This window comes from Chelonoidis abingdonii, chromosome 3 (genome assembly GCF_003597395.2).
Source record: "Chelonoidis abingdonii isolate Lonesome George chromosome 3, CheloAbing_2.0, whole genome shotgun sequence".
Lineage (NCBI taxonomy): Eukaryota > Metazoa > Chordata > Testudines > Testudinidae > Chelonoidis > Chelonoidis abingdonii.
The window spans coordinates 195,399,015-195,411,670 of record NC_133771.1 but is presented as its reverse complement, the minus strand read 5'-3'; the positions used below and the strand labels follow the sequence as shown (position 1 = coordinate 195,411,670).

The window sequence follows — 12,656 nt, the reverse complement described above, 5'->3', positions numbered from 1 at the left end:
TTTCCTCACTTATCCCATCGGGTAGTGCAGGTATTGACAGACAACATGGCCTCCGTGTTCTATGTCAACAGATGGGGGGGGGAGGGGAGGCTCATTCATCAGCTCTGTGCCAGGAAGCCCTTTGATTGTGGAACTTCTGCATCTGACGTGATCCATCTGGAAGTCTTGCATCTCCCTGGCATCCAGAACATGCTAGCGGATTGCCTCAGTAGGTCCTTCTCTCACCATGAGTGGTCCCTCCACTCGGAGGTTATCAGGATGCTCTTCCAGAAGTGGGGAACTCCCCGAGTGGACCTGTTCACCACCAAACAATAGAAAGTGTCATCAGTTCTGCTCCCTGCAAGGCCTCAGCCAGGAGACCTAATGTATGCCTTCCTGCCAATCCTACTCATCAGCAAAGTCCTCTTAAAAATCAAGAGGAACAAGGCATGGGGCATTGATTTGCCCCAGCATGGCCTTGCTAGCATTGGTTTGGCATGCTCATGGACGTGGCTGTAGCAGCCCCATGGGCTGCTCTCGCAGGATCATGGTCAGCTGCTGCACACAAACCAAACCTCACTCCACCTTACAGCTTGGATGCTGCATGGTTGAATCCAGAGGAGCAAGCCTGCTCTAGTCAGGTATAGCAGGGTCTCTTGGAGAGCAGGAAGCCCTTCACCAGAGCAACTTACCTGGCAAAGTGGAAGCATTTCTCCCGCTGGACAACGGAGCAGGATATCTCCGCAAACCGGTTGTCTCTGCATTCCATTCTGGATTACCCGCTTCACTTAAAGCACCAGGGCCTCGCCTTCTCTTCGATCAAGGTTTACCTAGTGGCTAAATCAGCCTTTCACCTTCATCTCCAGGGTAGATCAGTATTCTCTCATGACATGACTATTAGGTGCCTGAAAGGCCTTGAAAGACTCTTTCAGGTGGTCGAGGACCCAGTCCCCCAGTGGGATCTCAACCTGGTCATCTCCAGCTGACGGGCCCGCCCTTTGAGCATTTGACTTCTTGTTACCTTTCCCACATGTTGTGGAAGGTTGCATTCCTTGTAGCTGTTACCTCAATGAGACGAATGTTCGAGATCAAAGCTCTTACTTCAGAATCCTGTACACCATGTTCTATGAGGACAAGGTTCAGCTACAGCTCCACCCTACCTTTCTGCCAAAGGTGGTATCACACTTCCACGTCAACCAGGATATTTTTCTTCTGGTATTCTGTCCAAAGCCTCACTCGACCAGCGAGGAGAGGTGTCTGCATACTCTAGACGTCAGGCATTGCAGTGGCTTTCTAAATTAAAGTGCACCAAGCCCTTCTGCAGATCGACTAAGCTCCTTATTGTGATAGCTGACAGGATGAAGGGTCTCCTGGTGTCCTCACAGAGGATTTCAATCTGGATCACTACGTGCATCTGTATCTGTTACGAGATCTCGCAGACTGTGCCTCCTCCGATAGTGAAGGCTCATTTGAGAAGGGCTGCTTTCCTGCTGCAAGTCCCTGTCCAGGACATATGCCGGGCTGCAGCGTGGTCCTCAGTGCACATGTTCACATCTCATTATGCCATCAGTCAGCAGGCCAGAGATGACACTGGCTTCGGCAGAGTTGTGTTGCTATCAACACTTCCATGAACTCCTACTTGTCTCCAGTGGTACTGCTTGGGAGTCACCTACTATGTAATGGACATGAGCAAGCACTCAAAGAAGAAAAGGCGGTTACCTTCCATAACTGTTCAAGATGTGTTGCTTATGTCCATTCCATGACCCGCCTTCCTTCCCCTCTGTTGGAGATCCGGCAAGAAGGAACGGAGGGAGTGGGGAGCCGACAGCACCCCTTATACTGGTGCATACGTGTGCCACTCCAGAGGGCACCAGAGCCAGTCCCCTACCGACACCACTGAGGGAAAAACTTCTGCATTTGACCAGTGCATTTGACGAGCGCACACACCAACAATGGAATGGAAATGAACAACACATCTTGAAGAACAGTAGTTATGGAAGGTAACCCTCTTTTATTTGACTACATGAGCAAGTACCTTGTTGGCACAGCCCAAAACAGTATCAGTAGCACTGTTTTAAAAGAACTGTGGTCAGCAGTGGTCAAAAATTAACTGGTTAATGAAGTATAAAGGAATGATACATTTTTCATGGTTGCATGATAAAGTAGTATGATGGATTTAAATAGATATAGATGTAGATAGACATACAGAAAAAGACAGTTGGCAACATCAGTGAAGCATGCAAATAAGATCAAATGAACAGAGCATTTCAAAAAAAAAAAAACCCAAAGGGGAGGAATTTTAAGGAACATCATTGAAAAATTACAATTAGTATTAAAATTAATTGGATTTTAAATTTTATCTGTGGGTTGTAGTCCCTTGATGTTTCTTTTTTCTATTGAAATCGTTTGAATTCCCCAAAGATAAAGATAGCAATGATTATTAGAGGATTTATCTGTATATGATGTAGGAAAATGTAAAAAGAAAAAAAAAAGGAAAGCAACTTTTGCAAGTACCAGAAAATTATGCAATTAATTTAAGTGTCATCAGAGCACAAAATATCACATTCCAGGACTGTATTAAAATTATTAAAATACTGGAAATAATAGTACTTAAGATGAAGATATTATACTCTAAGATCTGGTTAAGTGACTGACGTTATTATATCACTTCAGGTATTATAAAAGTAACAAAATGCTTTTAAAGATAATAAGCGTTACATTTTGAGATTGGCAGTATTCACACTTTTCTGCTTAAGTGCTTTCCTACTTTAATATAATTTAATAACAGTGGAAAAACTCCAACTTTTTATTTCCAATCTATACCTTTTCTTTTTACAATATTTTCTCAGATACAAAAAAACAATGAAATATCATGCTCCAAGAAAAAAGTCAGCAACCCCCATCATTTTGCTTCCTTTTGTCCAGTTGACATAGAGAAAAAAATGGTAGATAAAAGTTACTATAAACAGATTTTCTATATAATATATTCCTAAAAGGAATACTTTTGTAAATAGTTATCACTATTTATTTGTTGATTTGATTTTTTTCTGTGAGAACCCAAAAACTTCCAGGCCAAAATGATATGTGAGATTTAAAATCATGTGGCCTTTTTTCATATTATTGTCTTCCAAAACACATAATGGCTCCTCTTCTTCCATCTAGGGACACCTTTAGCATCACTGTTCTTTTCTCCATTTACTCCTCTTCCTTCTCTTGTTTCCCCAATCCACTTCTTTTGTTTCAATAATCACCCCATCCAGATGATTCCCAAATCTACCTCCAAACTGTTCCCCTCTCTTCACTCTCAAAAGTGCCACTGCCTTTCTAAATTTGAGATGGCAGCAGGGTATCCCAGAGAAGCAAGTCTCTAAAATTGAGCTCTATGGGTATCTCTAGACAGCAAAGAAAACCTGTGGCTGGCCTGTTCCAGCTGACTCGGGCTCACGGGGCTCGGGTTGTTTCATTGCTGTGTAGACTTCTGACTTCAGCTGGAGTCTGGGCTCTGGGATCACCCCACCCTGCAGGTTCGTAGAGCCTGGGCTCAAGCCCGAGCTTGGAAGTCTACACAGCAATATGTAGCTCACAGCCCAAGGCCCATGAGCCCAAGCCTGCTGGCACGGGCCAACCACAGGTTTTTCTTTGCTGCGTAGACGTACTTTGTATCTTTCCACTTGATTAATTTCCAATAGTCTCTCTCTAATTTCTTTGGCAACTTTTGCTATTTTTCCTGTCTCCTAGGCTTGCAAGCTCATTATCATCTTTGACTCTCCTCCCAACCCCCTTTTTCCATATCCAGTCACCATCTATGTTTCTTTGCTTCCTCTTTTAATATAGACAAAGTACATCTCTTACTCTCGATCGCTACTCCAAAATTTTTATCCATGCCTTGATTCTCTCATATGGACTGTTGTAACCTTTTGCTCTCTGACGTGCCTATCTTTTCCCCCTTTCTCTTCTTCCCTCTTTGTATTACATCCCTGTCATCTTAGTGGGTCAGCCAAAGTGGAGATACAAAGACCAGCTTTTGCAATTATCTAGTATGTGTTGTATATAATTTTGCAAGATAAATACTTTCATTAGAATGATTGCACTTCGAGATGTTAAAAAAAAAAAGAAAATCTGCATTTTGTTTCTGAAACCATACCCAGGCTGGAAGTAAAGTATCAGAGGGGTAACTGTGTTAGTCTGGATCTGTAAAAGCAGCAAAGAATTCTGTGGCACCTTATAGACTAACAGACGTTTTGGAGCATGAGCTTTCGTGGGTGAATACCCGCTTCGTCAGATGCATGTAGTGGAAATTTCCAGGGGCAGGTATATATAAGGTTGAAGTGTTCTCCTACAGGTTTTGTATATTGCCATTCCTAATATCTGATTTGTGTCCATTTATCCTTTCCGTAGAGACTGTCCAGTTTGGCCGATGTACATAGCAGAGGGGCATTGCTGGCATATGATGGCGTATATTACATTGGTGGGAACGTGCAGGTGAATTTGAACCCGGTGATGGGTGGCTGATCTGCGGTTGAGGTCCTGTGATGGTGTCGCTGGTGTAAGATATGTGGGCAGAGTTGGCATCCCCGAGTTTGTTGCATGGATGGTTCCTGAGCTAGAGTTACTATGGTGCGGTGTGCAGTTACTGGTGAGAATAGTTTTCAGGTTGGCAGGTTCTGTGGGCGAGGACTGGCCTGCCACCCAAGGCCTGTGAAAGTGTGGGATCATTGTCCAGGATGGGTTGTAGATCCCTGATGATGCGTTGGAGGTTTTAGCTGGGGACTGTATGTGATGGCCAGTGGAGTCCTGTTGGTTTCTTTCTTGGGTTTGTCTTGCAGTAGGAGGCTTCTGGGTACACATCTGGCTCTGTTTGATCTGTTTCCTTATTTCCTCGTGTGGGTATTGTAGTTTTGAGATGCTTGGTGGAGATTTTGTAGGTGTTGGTATCTGTCTGAGGGGTTAGAGCAGATATGGTTGTACCTCAGTGCTTGGCTGTAGACAATGGATCGTGTGATGTGCCCGGGATGGAAGCTGTGAGGCATGAAGGTAGGCATAGCGTCGGGTAGGTTTTCGAGGTATAGGGTGGGTTAATGCAGTTCCGTCACTGTATTTGCACCGTGCTGCTAGGAAGAGGACTTCCCGTGTAGATGGTCAAGGCTGAGGTTGTGGGGGTGGAAGCTGTTGAAATCGTGGTGGAATTTTTCCAGAGTCTCCCTTCCATGGGTCCAGATGATGAAGAGTCATCAGATGTAGCATAGGTAGAGAAGGGGCGTGAGTGGACGATGAGCCGAGGAAGCGTGCTTCCAGGTGGGCCAATAAAATATTGGCATAATTGTGGGGGTCATGCGGGTTGCCCATAGCGGTGCCCATACTGATGCTGGAGATATATTTGTCATCACAAATTTGAAGATAGTGTGTGTGAGGATAAGGCAGAGCTGAGCAGCTGCAATTGTGGCTGATGGCTATCAGGGATACTGTTCCTGACAGCTTTGTATTCCATCCTGTGTGGGGGATTGTTGGTAGAGAGCCTCTACATCCATGGTGGCTAGGATGGTGGTTTTCTGGGAAGGTCCACGGCCACGATTGTGTTCCTCAGGAAATCAGTGGTGTCACAGGAGATTAGCTGGGAGTGCTGGTGGCCATACGGGGTCTGAAGTAGAGATCCAACATATTCAGACAGGTCCTTCAGTGAGAGTGCCAAGACTAACCCGAAGAATGATGGGGTGTCCAGGATTTTTTCTCTTTTTTTCTTTTTTTTTTTCCGGGTTTGTGGAGTTTTGGGTAGTAGAGATAGAATAAACCGCTGATTGGGGCTCTAAGGGCATCGTTTGATTTGTTTCCGGTGTTAGTGTAGGGAGTGTTCCTGCAGTAGATGTGCAGTTTCTTAGTTTATTCCCTCAGTGGGATCTGAGGGAAGTGGCCTGTAGAATTTGGTAATTGGAGGGAAGTTGTCTGGTGGCAACAGCACAAAGAACTCCATGACTCCCTCCTGAATGGGCGAAATGACATCTGGGATCTAGCCACCTGAATGCTCGGACGTTCACAGGCATGAAATTTGTCGGAAAAGCACGATCGCGTTGCCTCATAACCTAAGTCGTGCAGAACACAATACCATCCACAGGCCTCAGAAACCACCGCTGACATTTAGTCATCAAAGAGGCTATAACGGGAGGTGCTAGTTGTCATCATGAATCAGGTCTGAGTACACCCAAAAGGAGGCACACCAGACACCCTCCAAATACCAACATTCTAACAGGCCAGCACACCGAGGACGACACCAAAGAACCAACAGGACCCACGTGCCATCCATTACAGTCCCCGCAGCTAAAGACGCCCCTCCAAACTGCATCATCAGGATCCACAAGCATCCGGACAAATGACCCACAGCTTTTATAGGCCTCCGTTGGGTACGGGTCAGGACCATCCTCGCCCGTGAATTGGATGGCACACACGCCGGGAGCGAAGCTCAACCTGCCAACTGAAACATATCTCACCAGTAACGATGGCACACCGCACCATAGTAACCCTAGCTCAAGGACCAATCCATGCACAAACTCGATCCAACGTCTGCCCAATACTACAACCAGACGACATCCGCCAGTCGACCGTTCAAGTTTACCGCTGCAGCGTCACCAGTGGTAAATACGCCATCATTTGCCGGCAATGCCCCTCTGGCTATGTATAATCGGGCCAAACTGGACAGTCTATACGGGAAAGGATAAATGAACACAAATCAGATGATTAGGATTGCAGAGAAATGACAAGATACAACCGCATGGAGAGAGACACTTCAAACCTCCGCTGGCCACACTAAAGCAGATCTGTAAGGTGGCAATCCGCCCAGCACAAAAAAACTTCAGGACGGACCAGACTTCAGAGAGACACTGCTGAGGCTTCGAGTTACAGTCTGCAAAATTTGACACCATCAGTCGAGGATTTAACAGAGAACTGTGAATGGCTTGCCAACTACAAAACCGAGTTTTCTTCCTTGGTTTTCAACACCTCAACTGCTAGAACGAGGGCCTCATCCTCCCTGATATTGAACTAACCTCAGTTATCTGTAGTTGCTTGCTGTATGATAATACCTGCCCCCTAGGAAAATTTCCACTAACGATGCATTCTGACGAAAGCGGGTATGTCACCCCACGAAAGGCTCATGCTCCAAAAAATGTTCTGTTAGTGCTAGTCTGTTAGTCTATAAAGTGCCACAAGATTCTTTGCTGCTTTTACAGACTGGAAGTAGAAGAGCTATTCTTTTAAACTATTTAATTAAAATCTGGTAAATAATCTACGAATGGTTTTTCCCCTAATGGACTGTTGATCAACATTATAAAATCCTTATGAAGAAATAGGTCTTTTCAGAGCCAAATTTATTTTTATAAAGTTGTCTAGGACCAAACTACTATAGCAATATCTATTTGACTGAAACAATGAAATATAAAAAAAAGTGTGCTTAAAATGCATATGCTATGTTCGAAATGCAGTTGTATAATGGAGTTTAAGGGTGTAATTCTCTTAAAATCAAGTGGAATTACAAACTCAGATCTGTACATTTAATTTACCAATCTCTTGAAATTAAATATTTAAACCTTTACCTTCTCATTGAAGGGGTTGAGGGCTGAATTCTCTAGTCTGTTAAGCCGTGGAAATTGAATCTGCTATACCTCTTATTCAACTTTAATTTACCCAGGACTAGATAACTAAGCATCACTCCCTTTCTCACAGACACAAACAGTGGAGAATTGAGTCCTGAAACCATTCTAGCAGGTCAGACTTTTTAAAAAGTAAATAATTCCTTCTAGAAATCACATTCTGGGATTAAAATAAGCAATTTTCTGGCCACACAATTGTTTTTGAGATGCAGAGGATGCCTTTTATATTAAATCCATTAAGAAAAGACTCTGACTACTATTTGACTGTGAATAAAATCTTTTGAAAAGTTTAGTTTGGAGTGGGAATTGCTGCATAGGAGTCAAGAAGGCAAACTCATAAACTAACAGCAGATTATGCTGAATTTTACTCACTGCTTACTTAGAATGCAGTTGTTATGAATATGTAATAAAAATACTTCCAGATCGTAACACTGATTTCTGAAATTATTAGGTTTGAGAGTGGCTACCAACTTCAAGAATACTGTACTTTAGATTCATCAGAATATAACAAAAATGTGTTATCAAATTTAGCTGTACTTTGAGTACATTACAGCTATTTGTAGTTAATATTTGTGTGGGCCATTAACAAATCAAAAAAGTGTTTTGAATGCTAACAGGAAAAATGTTGACCGTAGCACACTGCAGTATATTTTACAGTGGGATGTGTGCTAGATTTAAAAAAACTTCGAAATGCTGTATTTTTTAAAAATCATTCTATATTGCTATTGGTAGAGTGCCATGTAACTTTTTAAAATTTCCTCTTTTCTTAGAGCTCCTTAGTAGACATTTATAACCAGTTCTTGGCAGCATTAGAATCACTGAAAGAATTCTGGAATGCTATGGATGAAATTGATGAGAAGACTTGGGTACTTGAGCCAGAAAACCCCACACGGAGTGCCACGATGAGAAGAATTGCAATAGGTAGGAAAACAGGAGAAGGAATAAAGTATTTTTTTTTTTTTAAACAGAAGTGAAGTTGATTGTTTTGCTTTACTTAATAAAGAACAAGGAATAGGAAAACAAAGGTTACACTTTCAAAAAAAAACAACCACCAAAAACACAAACTATTACTTGTTCGTTATTGTACAAAACGAACCTGAGGCAGAATATTGAATTTGGGAGAAAATATAATTTTGTATTTTACATTTAAAGTTCTGATATAAATATTTGTAAATTACAAACACAAGTATTAATTAATTCAAAACTGAGGGTACATTTGTGAAAATCCTATATCGGAAGTATTTCAGTATAGAATTTTTAAATAGATTGGGTATGAAATAGATATCTATTATAGAATAGAAGAAAAACAAGTTTACTTTTCAAAAATTATTCACTACTAATTGTAATGAGAAACCCCTGTCAGAAAACTAAATTTTGTAATACATTTTAAGTTATACTGTAAATATTTTTTTAGTGTGAAACTGTTTTTGGAAGGATGAAAGAACTGGAAATGCAGTTCAGTTGGGCCCTTTGCCCTGCCTTTTCTTGATTCCTGAGGGTACGTCTATGCTGCAATAAAACATCTGCAGCTGTCCTGTGTCAACTGACTTGGGCTTCAGGGCTATAAAACTGCCGTGTAAATGTTTGCGCTCTGGCTGGAGTTGGGACTCTGGCACCCTCCCAACTTGCAGTTTATCAGAGGACTTTAACTCACTGCCTAGATAAAACTTGTTCATACTGAACTGAAATTTCTAGTCATGAACACTATCATTTCAGAATTCTAAGCCAAATAGCTTACTTTACCCATCTAAAAGCTGTAACAATGTGCATAAAACTACAGGTATGCTCAAAACAGCTCATTTTAAAAACATAAGTCCTTTCTATATTTGCGGTTGTAAAGGAAAGCTTTACACCATTCATTTACATGCATTCTTTCTCATTTCAGGAAACAGTGTTTCCATAAACTTAGAGGTAGATCCCAGGCATCCAACTATGCTTCCTGAGTGTTATTTTCTTGGAGCAGACCATGGTAAGGTCTTTCATATACAGAATTTCATATACAAACTCATTTCTCAGTCTTAAAAGCTGGGTCTGTGGTGACTTGCAACAGTAACTGCTTACAAGCTGTCACGGACTCACAGATTGTGCCCACTCTTGGCCCTGTGCGGTCTGTGGGGGGTGCCTCTTTCAGTGAGACAGCCCTTCTCGGGTGTCCACTCTCTCTCGGGGTCAGTCCCCTTCCACCTCCTGGAGCCGCATCTCCTGAGCCTTAGCACGTCTGTTTTGCCAGGGCCCCTCGGGAGTCCACGCCCTGACCCCTGGGCTCTCTCACCCCAAAGGGGCTGATGCAACCCTGTTCTCTAGACCGATGACCTCCACCAGCATAAAACAGGAGGTTTATTGAAGTTTGAACACAGCAACAGGAAACTCTCAGGCCTCAGCCTGGCTTCACAATAACAGACATCCCTCTCCCTGCAATCCAGGTGCTCGCTGCTCCCCTCACCACCGACCCCCTGCTTCCGAATGGGTCTCTGATATCCCGGCCTCAAGCCCCGCCTCAGTCCATTGTCTTCTCCAGGTAAACAGGTCGAAACAGAAGGCCTGGGTCTCCTCTCCTCTCAGCTCTCACTCTGGCTGAAACCACTGGTCAGGTCACCGGGGTCCTCTCTCTGCAGCCCATTGTCCTCCCACTGGCCAGAACCCGTTGTGTCTCCTAGGCTGGGGTCCCGAGTCCCTCTCCGGTCCTCTGTAACAACAAACTCCCTCTCCCCTCACCTTGTTAAACCAGTAACACCCAGGGACATTGAGTTCCACCCCCCTGTGTATGCAAACCCTGGAAAAGACAGAAAACCCCAAGAAAAAACCCCCACTTCGTCACACAAGCTTTTAAGGTAAACTTTATTTACTGGTTTCAGGCTCCGCCTTCTATTTAACCAAAGTATAAAATGCAGTATCTCTTGCGTAGACTTACACAAAACAATACAAGAGTGAATTCACAGCATGCTATTGCACACTGTTAATGTATTAAAGTCTGGCAAATTAAGACCACAGATGGAAGAATACTTTAAAAATACAGTTATAAGAAAAGTGACTAACTATTGACAACTTATTTTACTCCTGTAGGCACTGTAGATATCATGCAGCTGTAGGAGAGTAGCTAGACTGAGTTTTAGCTACTACACAGTCAATGGAATTAACAACTACAGTCTAGGCACAGGGTCACATCCTGTCCTGATTTTTCCCACATTATATATGGGGATGATACACAAGCTGGGGAAAAAAACAGCTTGACTGTCAGATGCCAGGCTGAGTTTGCAGGGATAACAGAAACACAAAACATCTACTTGTTTTAAGTGTTGATTGGGCAAATTTGTTCTGTAAGTTACTGAGAGAAAGGTGGAACTCTACACTATTTTGTTTAGTCCTTTTCCAGCAGAATCACAATTTAGTAGATGCCCTGTGTCCTGTAGAAAATTATTCCTAAAGATAATTATCTGACCGCATCTATTATTATTTTGCCTGGTTTTTTTTGTTTGTCATAAATAATCCACTGCAAATTTCGTAATGTCTTTCCCTCTATTTTCTTTAGCTCCTTGCCATGTCTTGAGGGGAGATCACCTTTGGTGTACAATGTCCCAAAACTTAGTGAAATTATCATTCTATATGGCTTTTCACATATGATAACTGGGGGCCAGATTTGTAAATGTCTTAAGATGCCTAGTGGGATTTCAAATGTATAGGCACCGATATGCATATTTAGATGTCTAAATACCTTTAAAAAATCTCTAGTTGTAAGTGCTGAAATGTGGGGGGAAGTCTCTTCCTGTGAGTAATATAAATATCTATGTATAACTTTGTAGTGGTAAATCCTCTGAGAACTAAGCTGAATAACAACATGCACTTGTGGTAAGTGTTTTCACTAATATAATTTTCGTTTAAAATCTGCATTTTGCAGTTCCATGTGTTGAAGTCTATTTTCTTCTACTTGCAGGGATCCAGATATCACCCTACTACAAAATTTGAAAGAAGTTTTAGAAACTGATTTTCCTTCTCGTGCTGTGCTGGAAAAGACTGTAAGTGTTGCTTTTTTTGTTGATGCTCAGTCTTTGTTTCTGAATACTATAGACTGATGAAAATGAAATTGTCACATTGTAACTGCCAGCAAAAATAAGAGTCAGAAAGGATGTAATTGGATTAATAATGTGTAAAAAAGGCTTCTGAACATCAAGCAACAATTGTTAGCTTATTAACAAATAGTTATAAGTGCACACTTTTTCCTATGGTCTCCACAGCATTAAGGTGATTAATTACAGGCATCAACATTAAAAGAGGAAGAGGAAGTTCCATAGTACTAATAAGGTGGAAAATCCAAACATTCTGTTATGGATATTGATAATTTAGAACTCTAATTATGCAGGTAGAGCTGCTTAGAGGGGACAAGAGGCCATGCAAATAATGGTGCTGCATCTTCCAGTAGTGTCCCTGTGGGTGCTTCTCTGTTGGCGTGCTTGTGTCCCTGTGCTGCTGATCAGAGAACTTTGGTAGTAGTCACTTTCACCTGCGCATGTGCTGCTCCCCACCTGCCACAAGGCTAACCAGCATGCCTCCTCAGTTCCTTCTCAGTCGTCCTTGGCTAAAGACAGAACTAGAGCTGTCCGTTATTGGATTGTTCTCTCTCTTAGAATTGCTAATTTTAACTTATTTTGAAGCCCTTTTTCTTTCTTTGCTTCATTACATTTTATTTTGGCCATTGCGTAGAAGAAAAGAAAAGGACTTTGTCTTCTGTTGACCCCCAGTTGGGGGGCGGGGCCAGGACAAGCCTGGTTCTCTGGGCTTCAAAAAGTGCCTCAGTTACAAGGGATAGGTCCCAGTTACCGATGGACGCTCACAGTGCGTTTGTTGTCTTGAGAGAGAAACACATTCCACAGAAGTGTGCAGCAACTGAATCCCAGATCCAGGAAGGACAGAGAACTGAGGCTCAAACTCCTACTCATGGAGTTAGTCCTTTAACCTCTGGAGTCTTGATGGGAACCCTCACTGCAACCCTCTGCTTCGAAGGGGGGTGAGCTCAAAGAGATGCCTGCGAGCCACTCATGT

The 12,656-nt window shown here is 42.7% G+C and overlaps 1 protein-coding gene across 1 annotated transcript in view; it reads left to right on the top strand.

Annotated features, from left to right (window-relative positions):
* The window catches only part of FANCL (FA complementation group L), a 74,406-nt gene that overhangs the window by 47,821 nt on the left and 13,929 nt on the right, over window positions 1-12,656 (top strand). The window contains exons 8-11 of the mRNA XM_032792666.2: window positions 8,390-8,540; window positions 9,505-9,588; window positions 11,420-11,465; window positions 11,551-11,632. Coding sequence (XP_032648557.1) covers window positions 8,390-8,540; window positions 9,505-9,588; window positions 11,420-11,465; window positions 11,551-11,632 — 363 coding nt within the window. The remainder of the gene's footprint in view (window positions 1-8,389; window positions 8,541-9,504; window positions 9,589-11,419; window positions 11,466-11,550; window positions 11,633-12,656) is intronic.